Source organism: Monodelphis domestica, chromosome 1 (genome assembly GCF_027887165.1).
Source record: "Monodelphis domestica isolate mMonDom1 chromosome 1, mMonDom1.pri, whole genome shotgun sequence".
NCBI lineage: Eukaryota > Metazoa > Chordata > Mammalia > Didelphimorphia > Didelphidae > Monodelphis > Monodelphis domestica.
The window spans coordinates 610,118,291-610,135,154 of record NC_077227.1 but is presented as its reverse complement, the minus strand read 5'-3'; the positions used below and the strand labels follow the sequence as shown (position 1 = coordinate 610,135,154).

Genomic DNA, 16,864 nt, shown 5'->3' with positions numbered 1-16,864 from the left:
TCCTTTTTTTAATTAGATTGCTCCATATGTCTATTAATTCTAATTTTTCTAAGATTTCATTCACTTCTTTTACCTCTTTCTTATTTATTTTTTGATTTGATTTATCTAAATTTGATAATGGTTGGTTTAAGTCTCCCACTAATATGGTTTTACTTTCTCTTTCTTCCTTCAATTCTCCTAGTTTCTCCATTAGAAATTTGGGTGCTATATTATTTGGTGCATATATGTTGATTAGAGATATTTCCTCATTATCTAAAGTCCCTTTGAACAGAATGTAATTACCTTCCCTATCCCTTTTAATCAGGTCTATTTTTGCTTTGGCTTTATCAGATATCATGATTGCAACTCCTGCCTTCTTTCTGTCAGTTGAGGCCCAGAAGGTCTTACTCCATCCTTTAATTCTGACTTTTTGGGTGTCTACCCACCTCATGTGTGTTTCTTGAAGACAACATATGGTAGGGTTTTGGATTCTAATCCATTCTGCTATTAGTCTACATTTTATGGGTGAGTTAATCCCATTCATGTTCAAAGTTATGATTGTCACTTGTGGACTCCCTGACATTTTGATATCCTTCCCTAATTCTAACCTTTCTTCTTCAGCTCTAACTTTTTAATCCAGTGATTTATTTTAAATCAGTCCCCCTTGTCCCCTTCCTTGATATATTTCCCTTTCTAGCCCCTCCTTTTTTCCCTCCTGCAGCCCCCTCTTCTTTCCTCCCTTTTTTATGTTCCCTCCCCCTCTACCCCCTTTGGTTTTCCCTTCTCCCTACCCTTGTTGGGTAAGATAGAATTCAAGATCCCAATGGATCTGGATGTTCTTTCCTCTCAGAGTTGATTTCCCTGAGAGTAAGGTTTAAGTAAAAACTCTCTTCCTCTCCTTCTTATAGGAGTTTTCTTCCTCTCCCCTTCCTGTGTGAATCTTTGTGTGAGAAAGATTATTCTATTTGGTCTTACTTTTCCCCCTATTTACACATTACATTTTCCCCACATATTAATATACATAGATTGATATAAATATAGTCCTTATAGAAGAGAGTTTGAATAAAAGAAAAAGATAAAATTTTTCTCCTTTTCCCTTTCCTTCATATTTACCTTTTAAGGCATTCCAAGCTCTTTGTTTTTCGATATCAAACTTTCCACAGAGCTCTGGTCTTTTCTTTGTAAGAACTTGGAAATCTTCTATTTTGTTGAATGCCCATACTTTCCCTTGGAAGTAAATAGTCAGTTTTGATGGGTAGCTGATTCTTGGTTGAAGGCCCAGCTCTCTTGCCTTTCTGAAAATCATATTCCATGCCTTACGGTCATTCAGAGTGAAACTTGCAAGGTCTTGTGTGACCCTGATTGGCATTCATTTATATCTAAATTGTCTTTTTCTGGCTTCTTATAAGATTTTTTTCTTTTGTTTGAGAGCTTTGGAATTTGGCAATTACATTCCTGGGAGTTGTCTTTTGGGGATTTAGTGTAGAGGGTGTTCGGTGAGCTCTTCCAGTGGTTGTATTGCCCCCTTGTTCTGGAATCTCTGGGCAATTTTCTTTGATTATCTCTTGTATTACGATGTTGAGTTTGCTGTTTATTTCTGGCTTTTCTGGAAGTTCAATTATTCTTAAATTGTCTCTTCTTCCTTTATTTTCCAAGTCTATGACCTTGTAGGTGAGATATTTTATGTTCTCTTCTTGGTCTTTTGGCTTTGCTTTATTAATTCTTGCTTGTTTTCTTCCAGTTGGCTGATTCTGACTTTTAAAGCCTGGTTTTCCTTTTCAGTTTGGTCAAACTGGTTTTGTAGATGCGTGAATTTCTTTTGCATTATTTCCCACTTTTCCTCCCAGAAGTCTTCCATCTTTTTGATCTTTCTGATTCAAATTCTTCATGGATTTGTGGAGAGTTTCCATTTCCTTTGGAAGGTTTTGGAGCATTTGCTTGTGTTTCCTCTTCTATCTCCTTTTTATTTTGTATTTTTGCTCCATAAAATGTGTCCAAAGTCTCCCCCTTCTTCTTGTTTTTCTTGGAGTGTTGCGGCTTTTCTGTGCTGTTTGCCATCTCTATCTGAGTGAGGAGGTCTAGCTTTTCTTATCTCTGTCTGGTGTTCAGAGGCTTTAGTCCCAGGCAAATTGTCCGTTCGTGGGTGTTACTGCTCTCAGTTCCTTCCCGATGCTTCTTCGTTGCCTTACTCCCATGCTCTGAGCCTGGCTTTGCACTGTCCCCAAGGTTATCTCAGAGCCTTTGTGGGCCAGAGAGGCCTGCAGTCTGAGAGGGGAGGGGCCGAGGCTTCCCGGAGCTCCAAGAGCTCCTGATAGGATTAATTTCCCCTGGATTGGATTGAGTGTGTCTTAAACCAGGGACCTTCCCTGAGACTCAGACGGAAGGATCCAGCCAGGGGGATACAGGCTCCCCTCTGTCTCTCTCTGTTTTCCTGCTGTCTGGGTGCCCCCTCTACTGGCTCAGGTTGTTTTCAGGGTGCGGCCTTCAGAATAGCTGGCCCTGGGGTCCTTTTGCTGGCTCTTAGGTTCCTGCTGCTGCCTCGGACTCAGCGCTCTGGGTTTGGGGGGATGGGTTCTGGGACCTTCCTTCTGCTAATCCCTTAGATCCGAGTGATCTCAGGCTCTGGTTTTTGGGGGCTGTACCTTTTGGTCCAGGTCCAGGTCCAGGTCCAGGAGGAGGGTTCCCTGGATCTATCCTGTTGTTTGTTTTGAATTTCAATGTCCTAGGAGCATACAGTTTGAGATCAGTAAGGAAGGGGTTTCCGGAGATCTGAACTTTAGCTCTCTCTAAGCCGCCATCTTGACTGGAACTCCAGAAGCATTCGCCTGTTGCTATCTTGCTGAGGTATTACTTCCACTAGACTGTGTTCCACTGTCACCACAGTGCAGCAAACTTTTTCTGTCAATTTCCTAGAGATTGGAATGGAAAAAATTGTTTCAATCCACCTCTGGTGGGTTCGGCCACTCTATAATTTGTTTTGAAGTGTTATTTTACAGTTTTTTTGGAGGTAAATTTAAGAGAGGTCAGATAAAAGCCCACCTTTTCTCTGCCATCATGGTTTTGCTGAATAATTTTCTTGATCAGAGTACCTAATTCTTTCACAGTTGGTCATTACAATATTACTATTATTATGTACAATGTTTTCCTAGTTCTGCTTATTTCACTTTGCATTAGTTCATATCAGGTTTTCTAGTTTGTTGTTTTATTGGAGGGGCATAATACAACTTTATTTTTTTATTTTATTTGATTGATTAATTAAGAGAATTTTTCCATGGTTACATGATTTATGTTCTTTCTCTCCACTCTTCCCAAACCCATCCTGTATCCAACATGCAATTCCACTGGGTTTTACATGTGTCATTGATCAAGACCTATTTCTGTATTATTGATATTTGTAGGGTGATCATTTAGTCTACATCCCCAATCATATCCCCATCAAACCATGTGATCAAGCAGTTATATTTCTTCTGTGTTTCTACTCTCACAGTTATTTCTCTGGATATGAATAGCATTCTTTCTCATAGGGCTCTCAGAAATGTCTTGGATCATAGCATTACTGCTAGTAGAGAAGTCCATTACATTCGATCTGCCACAGGGTAGCCATCTCTGTGTATAACCTTCTCCTGGATCATCTTCTTTCATTCTCCATCAATTCCTGGAGGTCATTCCTGTTCACATGGAATTCCTCCAGTTCATTATTTTTTTAGCACACCACAATTTGTTCAGTCATTCCCCAATCGAAGGGTATCCCCTCATTTTCCAATTTTTGCTACCACAAAGAGTGTAGCTATAAATATTTTTGTACAAGTCTTTTTCCTTATTATCTCTATGGGGTATAAACCAAGCAGTGATATGGATAGATCAAAGGGCAGGCAGTCTTTTAGTACCCTTTGCTATCCAGAATGGTTGGATCAATTCACAACTCCACCAGCAGTGCATTAATGCCCCAATTTTGCCACATCCCCTCCAACATTTATTACTTTCCTTTGCTGTCATATTAGCTGATCTGCTAGGTGTGAGGTGGTACCTCAGAGTTGTTTTGATTTGCATTTCTCTAATTACAAGAGATTTAGAACACTTTTTCATGTGCTTATTGATAGTTCTGATTTCTTTATCTGAAAATTGCCTATTCATGTCCCTTGCCCATTTATCAGTTGGGGAATGGTTTGATTTTTTGTTCAATTGATTTAGCTCCTTACATATTTGAGTAATTAGTCCTTTGTCAGAGATTTTTCTTATAAAGATTTTTCTCCAATTTGTTGCTTCTCTTCTAGTTTTGATTGTTTGGTTTTATTTGTACAAAACCTTTTTATTTAATGTAATAAAAATTATTTATTTTACATTTTGTAAATTTTTTTAAATTCTTGGTTGGTCTTAAAATCTTTCCTTTTCCAAAGATTTGACAAGTATACTATTCTGTTTTCACCTACTTTATTTATAGGTTTCTTCTTTATATTCAAGTCATTCCCCCATTCTGAATTTATCTTGGTGAAAGGTGGAGATGTTAATCTATACCTAATCTCTCCCATACTGTTTTCCAATTTTCCCATCAGTTTTTGTCAATTTTTTTTTATTTTTGTTCCAAAAGCTAGGATCTTTGGGTTTATCATACACTGTCTTGCTGAGGTCATTTATCCCAAGTCTATTCCACTTATCCTCCCTTCTGTCTCATAACAAGTACCATATTATTTTGATGACCACTGCTTTATAGTACAGTTTAAGATCTGACATTGCTAAGACCCCATCCTTCACATTTTTCCATTATTTCCCTTGATATTCTTGATTTTTTGTTCTTTCAAATTAACTTTGTTATAATTTTTTCCTAATTCAGTAAAAAAAAGTTTCTTGGTAGTTTGATTGGTATGGCACTCAATAAATAAATTAATTTGGGTAGGATTGTCATTTTTATTATGTTAGCTTGTGCTACCTATGAGCAATTAATGTTTTCCCAATTGTTTAGATCTAGTTTTAATTGTGTGGAAAGTGTTTTGTGGTTGTGTTCATATAATTCCTGTGTTTGTCTTGGCAAATAGATTCCTAAGTATTTTATATTGTCTAGGATGATTTTAAATGGAATTTCTCTTTCTAACTCTTGCTGCCAGGATGAGTTGGAAATATATAGAAATGCTAATGAGTTATGTGTATTTTTTTTTTGTATCCTGCAACCTTGCTAAAGTTGTTGATTATTTCCACTAGCTTTTTGGTTCATTCTCTAGGATTCTTTAAGTAGACCATCATATCATCTGCAAAGAGTGATAGCTTGGTCTCCTCATTGCCTATTTTAAAAACTTCAATTTCTTTTTCTTCTCTAATTGCTACAGATAGTGTTTCTTGTGCCATGTTAAATAATAGAGGTGATAATGGGCATCCTTGTTTCACTCCTGATCTTATTGGGAAGACTTCTAATTTATCCCCATTGCAGATGATGCTTGATGATGCTTGATATATACTATTTATTGTTTTTAGGAAAGGTCCTTTTATTCCCATACTTTCTGGTGTAGGAAAAATCCTTCTATTTCTATACTTTCTGGTGTTTTCAAAAGGAATGAGTATTATATTTTGTCAAAGGCTTTTCCTGCATCTTTTGAGATAATCATGTGATGTTAATATGGTCAATTATGTGGATAGTTTTCCTAATATTGAACCATACTTGCATTCCTAGTACAAATCCCACCTGATCATAATGAATAACCCCTCAGGATGACTTGCTGGAGTCTTTTTACTAATATTCTATTTAAGATTTTTGTAGCTGTGTTCATCAAGGAGACTGGTCTGTAGTTTTCTTTTTCTATTTTTATTCTGCTTGGCTTTGGGATCAGTGCCATATTTGTGTCATAAAAGGAATTTGGTTGAACTCCTTCTTTGCTTATTTCGTCAGATAGCTTGTGTAGTATTGGGATTGGTTATTCTTTAAATGTTTGATAGAATTCACTTGTGAATCCATGTGACCCTGGGGATTTTTTCTTTGATGGTTTGTTCAATTTCTTTTCCTGAAATGGAATTGTTTAAATATTCTATTTCTACTTCTGTTAATCTAGACAATTTATTTTCTTTTTGCAAATATGCATTCATATCATGTAGATTGCCATATTTATAGCCATCTAATTAGGCAAAATAGTTTTTAATGATTGCCTTAATTTCCTCTTCATTAGAGGTGAGGTCTCCCTTTTCATCTTTGATACTGTTAAATTAGTTTTCTTCTTTCCTTTTTTTATTAGATTAACCAGTACTTTGTCTATTTTATTTGTTTTTTCAAAGTACCAACACCTAGTCTTATTCATTAATTCATTAGTTTTCACTTTCCATTTTATTAAGTTCTTTAATTTTTGGGATTTCTAATTTAGTTTTTATTTGGGTTTTTTTAATTTGTTCTTTTTCAAATATTTTAATTTGCATGCCCAATTCATTGACCTCTGTCCCCCCCCCCCATAATTTGTTAATATATCCATGCAAGGATATAGTTTCCCCTGAGTACTGCTTTGGCTTCATCCCATAGATTTTGATAGGATATCTTATCATTGTCATTTTGTTCACTGAAATTATTAAATTGTTTCTATGATTCTCCTTTAACTAACCAATTTTGTAGAATCATATTATTTAATTTCCAATTAATTTTTGATTTGCCTCTCCATGTACCCTTACTAATTATTATTTTCATTGCATTGTGGTCTGAGAAGGTTGCATTTATTATTTGTGCTCTTTTGCAGTTGTTCCTAGTACATGGTCAATCTTTGTGAATGTCCCATGTGCTGCTGAAAAGAAGGTGTATTACTTTTGTCCCTATTTATTTTTCTCCACATATTTATGAACTCTAATTTTTCTAAGATTTCATTACTATCTCTTCTTTCTCATTTAATTTTTGGTTTGATTTATCTAGATCTGATAGAGGAAGTTTGAGGTCTCCCACTGGTATAGTTTTACTATCTATTTCTTCCTTAAGCTCAACCAGTTTCTCCTTTAGAAATTTGTATGTTATATCATTTGGTGCATGAGTTGTATTCCATCACAAACATAATTACAACTTGTTTAACCATTCCCAAATTAATGGGTATCCTCCTATTTTCAAGTTCCTTGATACCAGAAAAAGAACTGCCATAAATATTTTTATAAATATAGGTTCTTTTCCTTTTTCTTTGATTGCCTTGGGATACAGACCTTTGTAGTCAATTTTTGTAAAACTTTAATGTGTCTGAGAAATTTTTAAATTCTCTTTCAGTCCTATTTAGAAGATCCTCCATCTTTTACCTCTAATTTCTCCAGAAATTTGCTGTTCCATATTTCCCCTTTTGTTTATCTTTCCTTTAGACTTACTCAAAACACAGAGAGACATTTTAAGTCTTGTGTCACTATTGTATTATCCTCTATGTCTTATAGCTTAGATGTTTATTAATATGGATGCTATGGCATTTCAAGTATAGAAATTTATTACTTGTATTAAATTGTTATCTGTCGTTCCTTTTAGCATAATACAGTTTATTTCTTTTTATTTTTTCAATATTTGTTTTTTTGCTTTGTCAGATATCATGATTGTAGCTCCTGCTTTTTTGGATTTACTTTATGTATAATAAATTTTTTCCCGTTTCCTCAGGTTTTTTCAGTGTCTCTTTTTGTCATTAAAAAAAATGAGTTCTAATTTCTCTCCTTCCTTCTAGCCCTTTCCCCACCCACTGAAAAGACACATAATGTCATATCAATTACATGTATGTAGTTATGTATTTTTTTCTATATTAGCCACCTTGGTTTCAATGTCTCTTTGGCTTCCTCTGACTTTTGCTTTAGATCCCTGATCTGGTCATCCTTCTCCCTTTGTTGTTCTGTGTGTCATGCAAGTATGTTGCAGAATCATGCAATTCTTGCAAGGAAAGTGATTCAAATTGTGGGCAGTAATATTTATGGAAATTTTTGAGTGTGTTACTGCATCCCTGTAAAAACTGTCTCTTTATATGTGGTATGGCCTGTTCATTGTCCCGGGGGTACCCTAAAATTGGCTCCACATTCTCCAGAAGCCTATCGAGATAAATATATGGTGTTCTTTGGGATCCTGCCTAATTCTTTCAAAATTTCCCCATGCAATAGAGTGTACACAGAAGGATTTGATTGCTTCAAGCAGATCTTCTCTAGCTTTTCTTAAATGTGTTAGATTCTGGGGCCTAGAAAATTCGACATGCCCATGAAATTCTGGCCAGATGGTCAGATTTGCATCCTCTCTCTTTTTTTAAGAAATTGGGCCTGTTCTTAGAGGCTAAATAATTCTCCTAAAAAAAATTCAACATCCTCAAAACTGAGTACAAAGAACCTGAAAGCACATTTCAGCTTCTTAAGGCTCTTGAAAGGTTCGGTGCAGACTCTAGGCATTCTCTTACGGAGTGCTTCCAAATCCTGGGCTAAGAAAGCTTTATGAACTTTCATATGGACGATGCCAGAGTCTGGTGTAATCTTTGTAAAGTCCCTGAGAGGCATAATCTTTTGTGCCCCTACAGTCCCTTCAGCTTGTGTGGCTTCTGTTCAAAGCTGTTGATGTCACTACCCCATTGTCCTTGTCTGTGTCTTTGTGTTTTTATCTGTCATAGTGCCCTTCACCATCCCCAGTTTCTCCATCTTTGTCATGAAATCTTGATACATGTCTTTCTTGGCTGCCATTTGAGAAAATACTCTATCTAATTTACTATCCATGTTGTTGTTGCAGTCACACTTGCCCAAGATCACTTTGAGTCCTTTCCTTATTGTGGAAATTTCCTTATTGCCATGTCATCATGAGAGATCCATAGACAGCTGGGAGCATTGGCCATAAAGTTGTAATCTCAAGTTTCATTTGTTCCCAGTATTTTAGTATGTTAATGACTGCCCTTATGAAATCTCGAAGTATATTGGTTATTGCCCCAAAGAGTGAATAGTACCAGTGTGCCATTATCAATAGCACCAGGCTAGTCCATAGTATCTTTTGGTACATTCTGCTTCTCTCTGTACCTCACCTTCACCCAGATTTCTGTACAAGCCTTGTGAGCCCCTTCCCTACTGTGAGCAGTGTTCACAGAATTCTATGTACAAAATGGCCACCCCTCCTCCCAGTCACTCCCAACTGTCAGTTGTAACTGCTATGGTGGATTCTTTGTCCTCTAACCAGGGTGCTAATTGTAATGTATGGCCTGAAAGGGAACAGGGATGATGGAGGGAGAGAGGTAAAGAGTTTAGAGGGGGAAGAGGAGGAAGCGATTGACCCCCTCTCTTTCTTTTGGGGGAAGATAACCAAGTCTTCAAGTCTTGTCTCCCTGAGAAAGGGAGTATGTCTCCTCAGAGAATGGTTCTGGGAGATGGAGGATAAAAACTAGAGGGAAAAGCTTTGGTAAGATGACACATTGCCCCCTTTTTGGTCTCAGCTATTCTTGAGGAGGCAGGATGAACTCTTTTTGCCTCTGGATTCTTCAGGTACATCAACTGCCACTCCCCACCCCCACCCCCTACCCCCCACCCCAGCCTCAGGACCTTGGGTTACTCCACAGTCCAGAAGGGATGATTGCTCCTTGGGTTTGGTTGTTTGGATCACTGGGCTCCTGGGCTAACCCTCTTTTTTTGGGAAGAGGTATGGTACTCCCCAAATCTTCAGTCCCCTTTCCTAGTATCAGAAATTAGCCAGACCTAATTCTAAATTAGTAGACAATTGATTTGGGTTCACACAGGGAAGGCAAGATAAGCATGTCAGGCAAGGGAAGTGGGTGAGCAGGAAGCCCTATTGACTTGTCCCCTCTGGCAGACTGACCCCCCAGGATTTCAGGGTTCAAGGCTCTCAGCCTTGATCCCTCTTCTGCCCAGCTACTGGTTGGTCCCTCCTCCTAAACTAACTAGCTTGAGTACTGGAGTCCAGGAACAAGTTAGGGAGAGAGATGGAGAATGAGATCCTTGAAAAGGGGATCTCAGTGGATGGCTTCCTTCAAGTCCTTGTCCACAATATTCACTGATGGTTCTGTGCTGTTGTTGAGAGCTGAGTGAGAAGTATCCAGGGGTTTGCAGGGAAAAAATTGATCTCCAGAGAGACCCAAGTTTCTTAGCCTGAGAGCCCTGCTTCTTCTCTCTGGCTCCCAGCTGGAAGTGAGGTGAAGAGAGTGATCAGTTGGAGTTCCCTCAGCTTCAGGTCCCCTCCTGGAACTTTCTTTTTTCCTTTTTGCACCTCCCTCGATCTCTCTTTGCATCTGATTTCTGTCAGAAATTGCTCCTTGCATAAATTGGATTACTCCCCTCTTACAATGAATTGATATGGAACTAGGAAACCAAAGGGAAAGAGTATGAGAGAGGTTCTTAGGAGTGCAGGTTGGAGAGGTAATGGTCAAAAGAAATTGATTGGAGGAGGAATAGGGCAAAATGAGAGGGAGAGAAGGACACACAGTCAGGAAAAATAGAATGGAGGGAAATACACAACTATTAATTATAACTTTAAAATGTAAATAGGATAAATTCACCCTTAAAATGGAAACAGCAGAATGGATCAAAAACCAAAATCCAGTAATATCTTGTTTATAAGAAATAGACTTAAAAATGAGAGAGACATATCAAAAAAAGTAAAAGACTAGAACAATATATTATGCTTCAGCTGATACAAAAGAAGCAGTAGTAATCATGATCTCTGACAAAGTTAAAGTTAAAATAGATTTACTCAAAAGAGACAATAGGGAAATTATATTATATTAAAAGGTACCACAGATAGTGAAACATTATCAATATTAAACCTATATGCACTAAATGTTATAACATCCATATTTTTAAAGGAAAGGCTAAATGGGTTAAAGGTAGAAATATATAACAAATCTATAATAGTGGGAACTTTAATTTTCTTCTGTCAGAAATAAATAAATCTAATCTCCCCCACATAAGAAAAGTCAAGGAGATGAATAGCATTTTAGATAAATTAAATATGATAGATATTTTGAGAAAATCAAATGGGAATAGAAAGGGGGAAAAATTAAAAATCCCCTGCTGAGCACCAAATTATAAATACTAAAAATAAAGAGGATATCAGTAAAATTGAATGTAAGAAAAATACTAAATTAATAAATAAAACTAAGGTTGGTTTTATGAAAAAAATCAACAAAATAAACTATTGGTAAGTATAATTAAAAGAAAAGAAAACTGAATGAAGGATTCCAGTAAAGGTGAAAAGAGTAAATATACCTCCAGTGGAGATGAAATTAAAGCAATTGTTAGGAATTATTTTGCTCAATTATATGCCAACAAATTTGATAATGTAAGTGAAATGGACAAATACTTACAAAAATATAAACTGCCTGAACCATCAAAGGAGGAAGTAGAATATCTAAATAAACCTATTTTAGAAAAAGAAATTGAACAGGTTATAAATGAACTTCCTTAAAAATAAAATCAAGATGAGATGGATTTATAAGTGAATTCTACCAAACATTTAAAGATCAACTAATTCCAATGTTAAATAAATTATTTAAAATAATAGGTAAATGGGAGTTTTACTAAACTTCTGTGTAACAAACTTGATGCTGATACCTAAACCAAAAAAAGCAAAAACAGAAAAGGAGAATATTTAAGTAGATGCAAAAGTCCGAAATAAAATACTAGCTAGGAGATGACAACAATATACCACAAAGATTTATACACTGGGATAAAACAGGATTTATACCAGGAATGCAGAGATGGCTTAATATAGGGAAATTTATCAATATAATTTATTATATTAATAAGAAAAGTAGCAATCATCTGATTATATCTGTAGATGTAGAAAAAGCCTTTGACAAAATACAACATTCATTCCTATTAAAAACACTAGAAAGCCTACAGCTAGGTGGCTCAGGGGTTTGAAATCCAGACTCACAGAGTTGGGAGATCCTGGGTTCAAACATTGCCTCAGACACTTCTTAGCTGTAGGACCTTGGCCATTACTGCTCTTCTGCATACGTATCAATATATAATAGTGATTCTAAGATGGAAGGTGAAGATTTTTTTAAAAAATTATATGAAGCATATACCTAAAATAGCATCATCAAATATTATTTGTAATAGGGATGAGTTAGAATCCTTCCCATTAAGATCAGGAGTAAAACAAGGATGCATGTTACCACCCATATTATTTAATATAGTATTAGAAATGCTAGCAAGAACAATGAAGGAAAAGGAAATTCAAGTATCAGAATGGGCAAAGAAGTAATAAAACTATCCCTTTTTGCAGACAATATGATGGTATACATGGAAAATCCTAGAAATCCAACTGAAAAGTTGGTTGAGACTATTGAAAATTTTAGTGAAGTAGCAAGATATAAAATAAACTCATTAAAATCATTAGCATTTTTACATAGTACTAACAAAATCCTACAAGATGAAATAAAAAAAGACAGAATAAAATACCTGGGACTACACTTGCCAAAACAAACCCAGGAACTACACAAACATAATTATAAAACACTTTTTATAGTCAATTCTGATGTTTTTTAATCCCTTACCTTGTTATCTTAAAATCAATATAAGTATCAGTTTCAAGACAGAAGAGTGGTAAGAGCTAGGCAGTGGGGTTAAGTGACTTGCCCAAGGTTACATAGTCACAAAGAGTCTAAGGTCAGATTTGAACCCAGAACCTCTTATCTCTCATTCCATCTCTCAGTCCAGTGAACCACTTAGCTGCCCCTGTGGATAAGGTCTTAGTAATTTTTTAGTAGAAGGGATTTCCCTAATATCTTTTATATAACTTAAATTTTTGTATCTTTTTTATTAACTTCATTTTACAGGATGGATTTTGTTGTTTGTTTTGATTTATATTGTAAAATTGTTTATTTTTGATTCAACTGTGAAGATCAGTTGTAGAAAGAAATAGTCTCTGGGGGCAGCTAGATGGCTTAGTGGATTTGAGAGGTAGGCCCAGAGATGGCATGTCCTGGGTTCAAATCTGGATTCAGACACTTCCCAGCTGTGTGATCTGGGCAAGTCACTTAACCCCCATTGCTAAGGAAGGAAGGAAGGAAGGAAGGAAGGAAGGAAGGAAGGAAGGAAGGAAGGAAGGAAGGAAGGAAGGAAGGAAGGAAGGAAGGAAGGAAGGAAGGAAGGAAGGAAGGAAGGAAGGAAGGAAGGAAAAAGGAAGGAAGGAAGGAAGGAAGGAAGGAAGGAAGGAAGGAAGGAAGGAAGGAAGGAAGGAAGGAAGGAAGGAAGAAGGAGTGATGGAAGGAGTGATGGAAGGAGTGATCCTGGAATAATCAGAATTCTAATTTTAGTATTATTGTGGATTCATATGCAGGGCTTTATTTTCAATTCCATTATTCTTTTTAAATTATAGATGTTGTTATTTCCAGGTTTGCCTCTAACTTTCTATATGATCTTGATCAAGTCATTCAACTTTTTTATATATGGAAAAGCATTTTATTGGAATTATTTGTGATTTAGTTGGTTTTTTAACTACTTTAAAGTGCTGAGGCAAAAAGGTATAAGTATTTGAAATTTAAATAGGAGTCATGATTATTATAAACTCTTTTTTGTTGTTTAGTCTTCAGTTGTGTCTAACTTTTTGTGACCCCATTTGGGGTCTTCTTAGCAAAAATACTGGAGTGATTTGCCATTTCCTTCTTCAGCTCATTTTCAGATGAGGAAACTGGGGTAAACAGGGTTAAGTGACTTGCCCAAGTAACACAACTTGTAAATAAGATCAAATTTGAACTCAGGTCTACCTGACTCTAGGATCAGAACTCTATCCATAGTGCCACCTATAGATCTTTAGTTTTAAACAAGTTTTCCAAAAGCATTTATTGAATTTTATTAGGGGGTTCCAAAAGGCAGTGCATTCTTTAGCCTTACTGATAGCTATTATTATTGTTATTATCATATAATTAATAACAATAGTTATTTAATCTATAAAAGCTTAAAACTGCATAAAAACTTTGGGGATACCCTGTATTATGTATATTAAAATACATATGTACTTTAAAACACCATTTTGGGTCACTATATTCATCTGCTTTTAAAAATGTAGAGGTCATAGTTTTGAACCAGTGCTTCTATTTTATGCAGCTTGCTTCCTTAGAATTGAATTTTATAGAATGTGTTCCTTTTCCTGTATTTTTTTTAGGAAGCAACCTATTTTTTAAATGTGGCATGTACTAATTTCAGTATTCTTCTAATTGCCTTCTCAAAATAACAAAATAATAATTTTATACAAGATGTGTTTAACTTTAAACTTTTTTTTCAGGTTGTACAAGTTGTGAAGCCAGCAGGAATTAACACAGGGACAGCCATGTCAAGAGGACTGTATCATCCAACAACAATCTTTATGGGCCGCCAAATGTCAGCCATCTCAAGCACTGGAGATTTCAGTACACAGTGGAAATCTTCCCAGCCCACAAAGAGCTTTTCAATTTCTAACCCACATTCATGCCAGCAGACAGCAGAGAGAAGTAATGTGACAGACAGCTGTGGAGTACAAATGAATAGTGATACACAGTTCTTAAATAAGTCTGACAAAATAGACGGAAAGACATCTTTCCAGATTGGTGAGAAAATGCCAGTCACATCCACAGCATTGTCTGAGGTTGAACAAACTCATTGCTTAGAGATAGTAAGCAACATAAATAATGGCAAGAATCATTTACCCGAAAGCAAAAAGTCTGCAGAACTGAATTCTCTGTTGCAGGAAAGATTATGTCCAGAAAACAGAACCACTGATTTAAAGGGTGACAGTTCTTACAGATCAGAGGGATCAGAAGAAGAAATAGTGACACAGGAACATAGTGAAAGAAATAAAGAAAGAACAAAACATTCAGTTTCACTGGTACCTGGCCCTGAGTACTGTGCCTCTGAAAATGCACATTCAGAAGAAAATCTTTCAGGTTAGAATTTTTTGCATATGGATGTGTATTACTATACATGTGTTCTTCTTTCCGTTGGGTTAGGAAATAGTGAGGAGCAGAGTAGTATTTCTGTCCTCAAGGAAAGAGGTAAAAAGTGGACAATTTGATATAGTTGATATAGTGCTGGTCTTGGACTCAGATAGGTCTGGGTTTAGATCTACCTCCAGCGATTAGCTGTGTGATCTTGGGCAAGTCACTTAACTTCTACCTTCAATTTCTTTCCCTGCAATTATGCAGATTTGAGGAGTAGGACTTGAAAGGAGTTATAATAATCAAAGTAGATCATGTATGTGAAGCATGTTGCAAGGTCATATACATTTCAGCTATTGCTATATATATATTTAAGTGAAAAAATTTATTGCTGCATTTTGCCTATGATATTCTTTTATACACACTTATAAATACTGTCTACAGAAATGCAGTTTAAAATTCAGGCATTCTTTTTTTTTAATTTCTTATGGTTAACTCACTACCATATGTGGTAGAAGATCTTATCATAACTTCTTTGAAGCTGGCAAAAAATAGCCTCATCATTCATTGTCTCTTATAGATCATCCTAAAGACCTGAAAAATCAGAGACCCACCAAACATATGCAAGAGCATGAAGAGGAAAGTTTAAGCAGTAGCAGTGACCTTACTGTTTCTGTGAGTGAAGATGATCCAATTATCAATACTACAGAACTACATCCAAATCTGGGTGACAGAGTTGATGAAGTAGATGGAATAGAGGCCTTAAAACTAATCCATGCTGAACAAGAAAAAGATGTCCTATCTGCGGAGAAAAATAATTGTATTTTGCAAACTATAAGCTCTCATGCCTCAGAAAAGGAATCCTCAGCTAATTCACCAACAAGAGAGTAAGCCATTCAATTTTTCCTGTTCTGTTTTTAATTGTAGACAATTTTTTGGAGACCATCCCACTGGGAATGTATTATTGAACACAGCCATGAATATGTAAGTTCCTTGGTTGTCATAAATAGATTTTTCTCTAAAGGTAATTTCTTTTGTTATGAAATAGCTTTAAGAGTATGAATATTATGGAATCATAGTGGTTGGCAGTTGATAGCATTTATGTTTAAATAAAAAGTCTTTCTTTTTCCCCTTATGTTAGAAGACAAAAATCTGTTTTGCAATTATGATGAAGTAAACCAAGTTTTTCAGATGGCTAACTTTTCTTGGAATCCAATCGAATAACTAAAAATCCTTCATATACAACAAATTTGCTTAATTGTTTACTTTTTTATTAGTGTTCTTTCTAAAGTGGTCACACAGATACATTTGTAGACCTCCCAGATATCTATCTATGCAAGTTGCTCATTTTAGAATGCAAATTCTAAAAGTCAGATAAAGAATTCATATTATATTAAAACTAGTATAATTCCATGCACCCTTGGGTACTTAAGTTCAAATTGATGAGACCACAATTCAGACATTTTTACAGTGATTTATCTTGGGTGTTAAATTAAGAAAATAGATAGGAAAAATGACATTTTAAGTTGACTATTTGCTTAGAAAACAATAAATTCCAAATCATAGAAATTTTAGAGCTAAAAGGAAAAATAACTTAGAAAAAATAATCTAGTTAAAATTTCTTCTATAACTGATAAGGAAAAAGCCATAGAAAGATTAAGTGCCCAGTTTGATAGATGTTTATGGTAGAGTTTAAATTAGAAACCAAGTTCCCCGACTCATAATGAAGTCCTTTTACATTTTATCATTTTGTCTTTCCCCAAGAGCTAGTATTAACAATAAATTCACTTAATGTTTTGATTCATTTATACCTTAGCATATTTAACATCATTATTCAATCATACTGGAGTATTAACTGGATTAATGTTGGTTCAGACCTAGAGGAGGAGGTGGGCAAAGACTATCATACAACTTCTTATGTAGAGAAGGTGCTAGTTGCTGCAGTGCATAGAGCACCTAGCGTAGAGTTGAGAAGATCCGAGTTCAAATTTGGCTTCAAACACTTACTAGCAACATGATCCTGGGGAAGTCACTTAACCCCTCAGTTCATATTATCTATGAAATAGGGA

The 16,864-nt window shown here is 35.8% G+C and overlaps 1 protein-coding gene across 6 annotated transcripts in view; it reads left to right on the top strand.

The window, feature by feature from the left end:
• The window catches only part of KIZ (kizuna centrosomal protein), a 175,322-nt gene that overhangs the window by 53,477 nt on the left and 104,981 nt on the right, over positions 1–16,864 (top strand). For all 6 annotated transcript variants that reach the window (XM_056813834.1, XM_007476629.2, XM_007476630.2 and 3 more), the window contains 2 exons: positions 14,168–14,804; positions 15,376–15,682. In XM_056813834.1, coding sequence (XP_056669812.1) covers positions 14,168–14,804; positions 15,376–15,682 — 944 coding nt within the window. The remainder of the gene's footprint in view (positions 1–14,167; positions 14,805–15,375; positions 15,683–16,864) is intronic.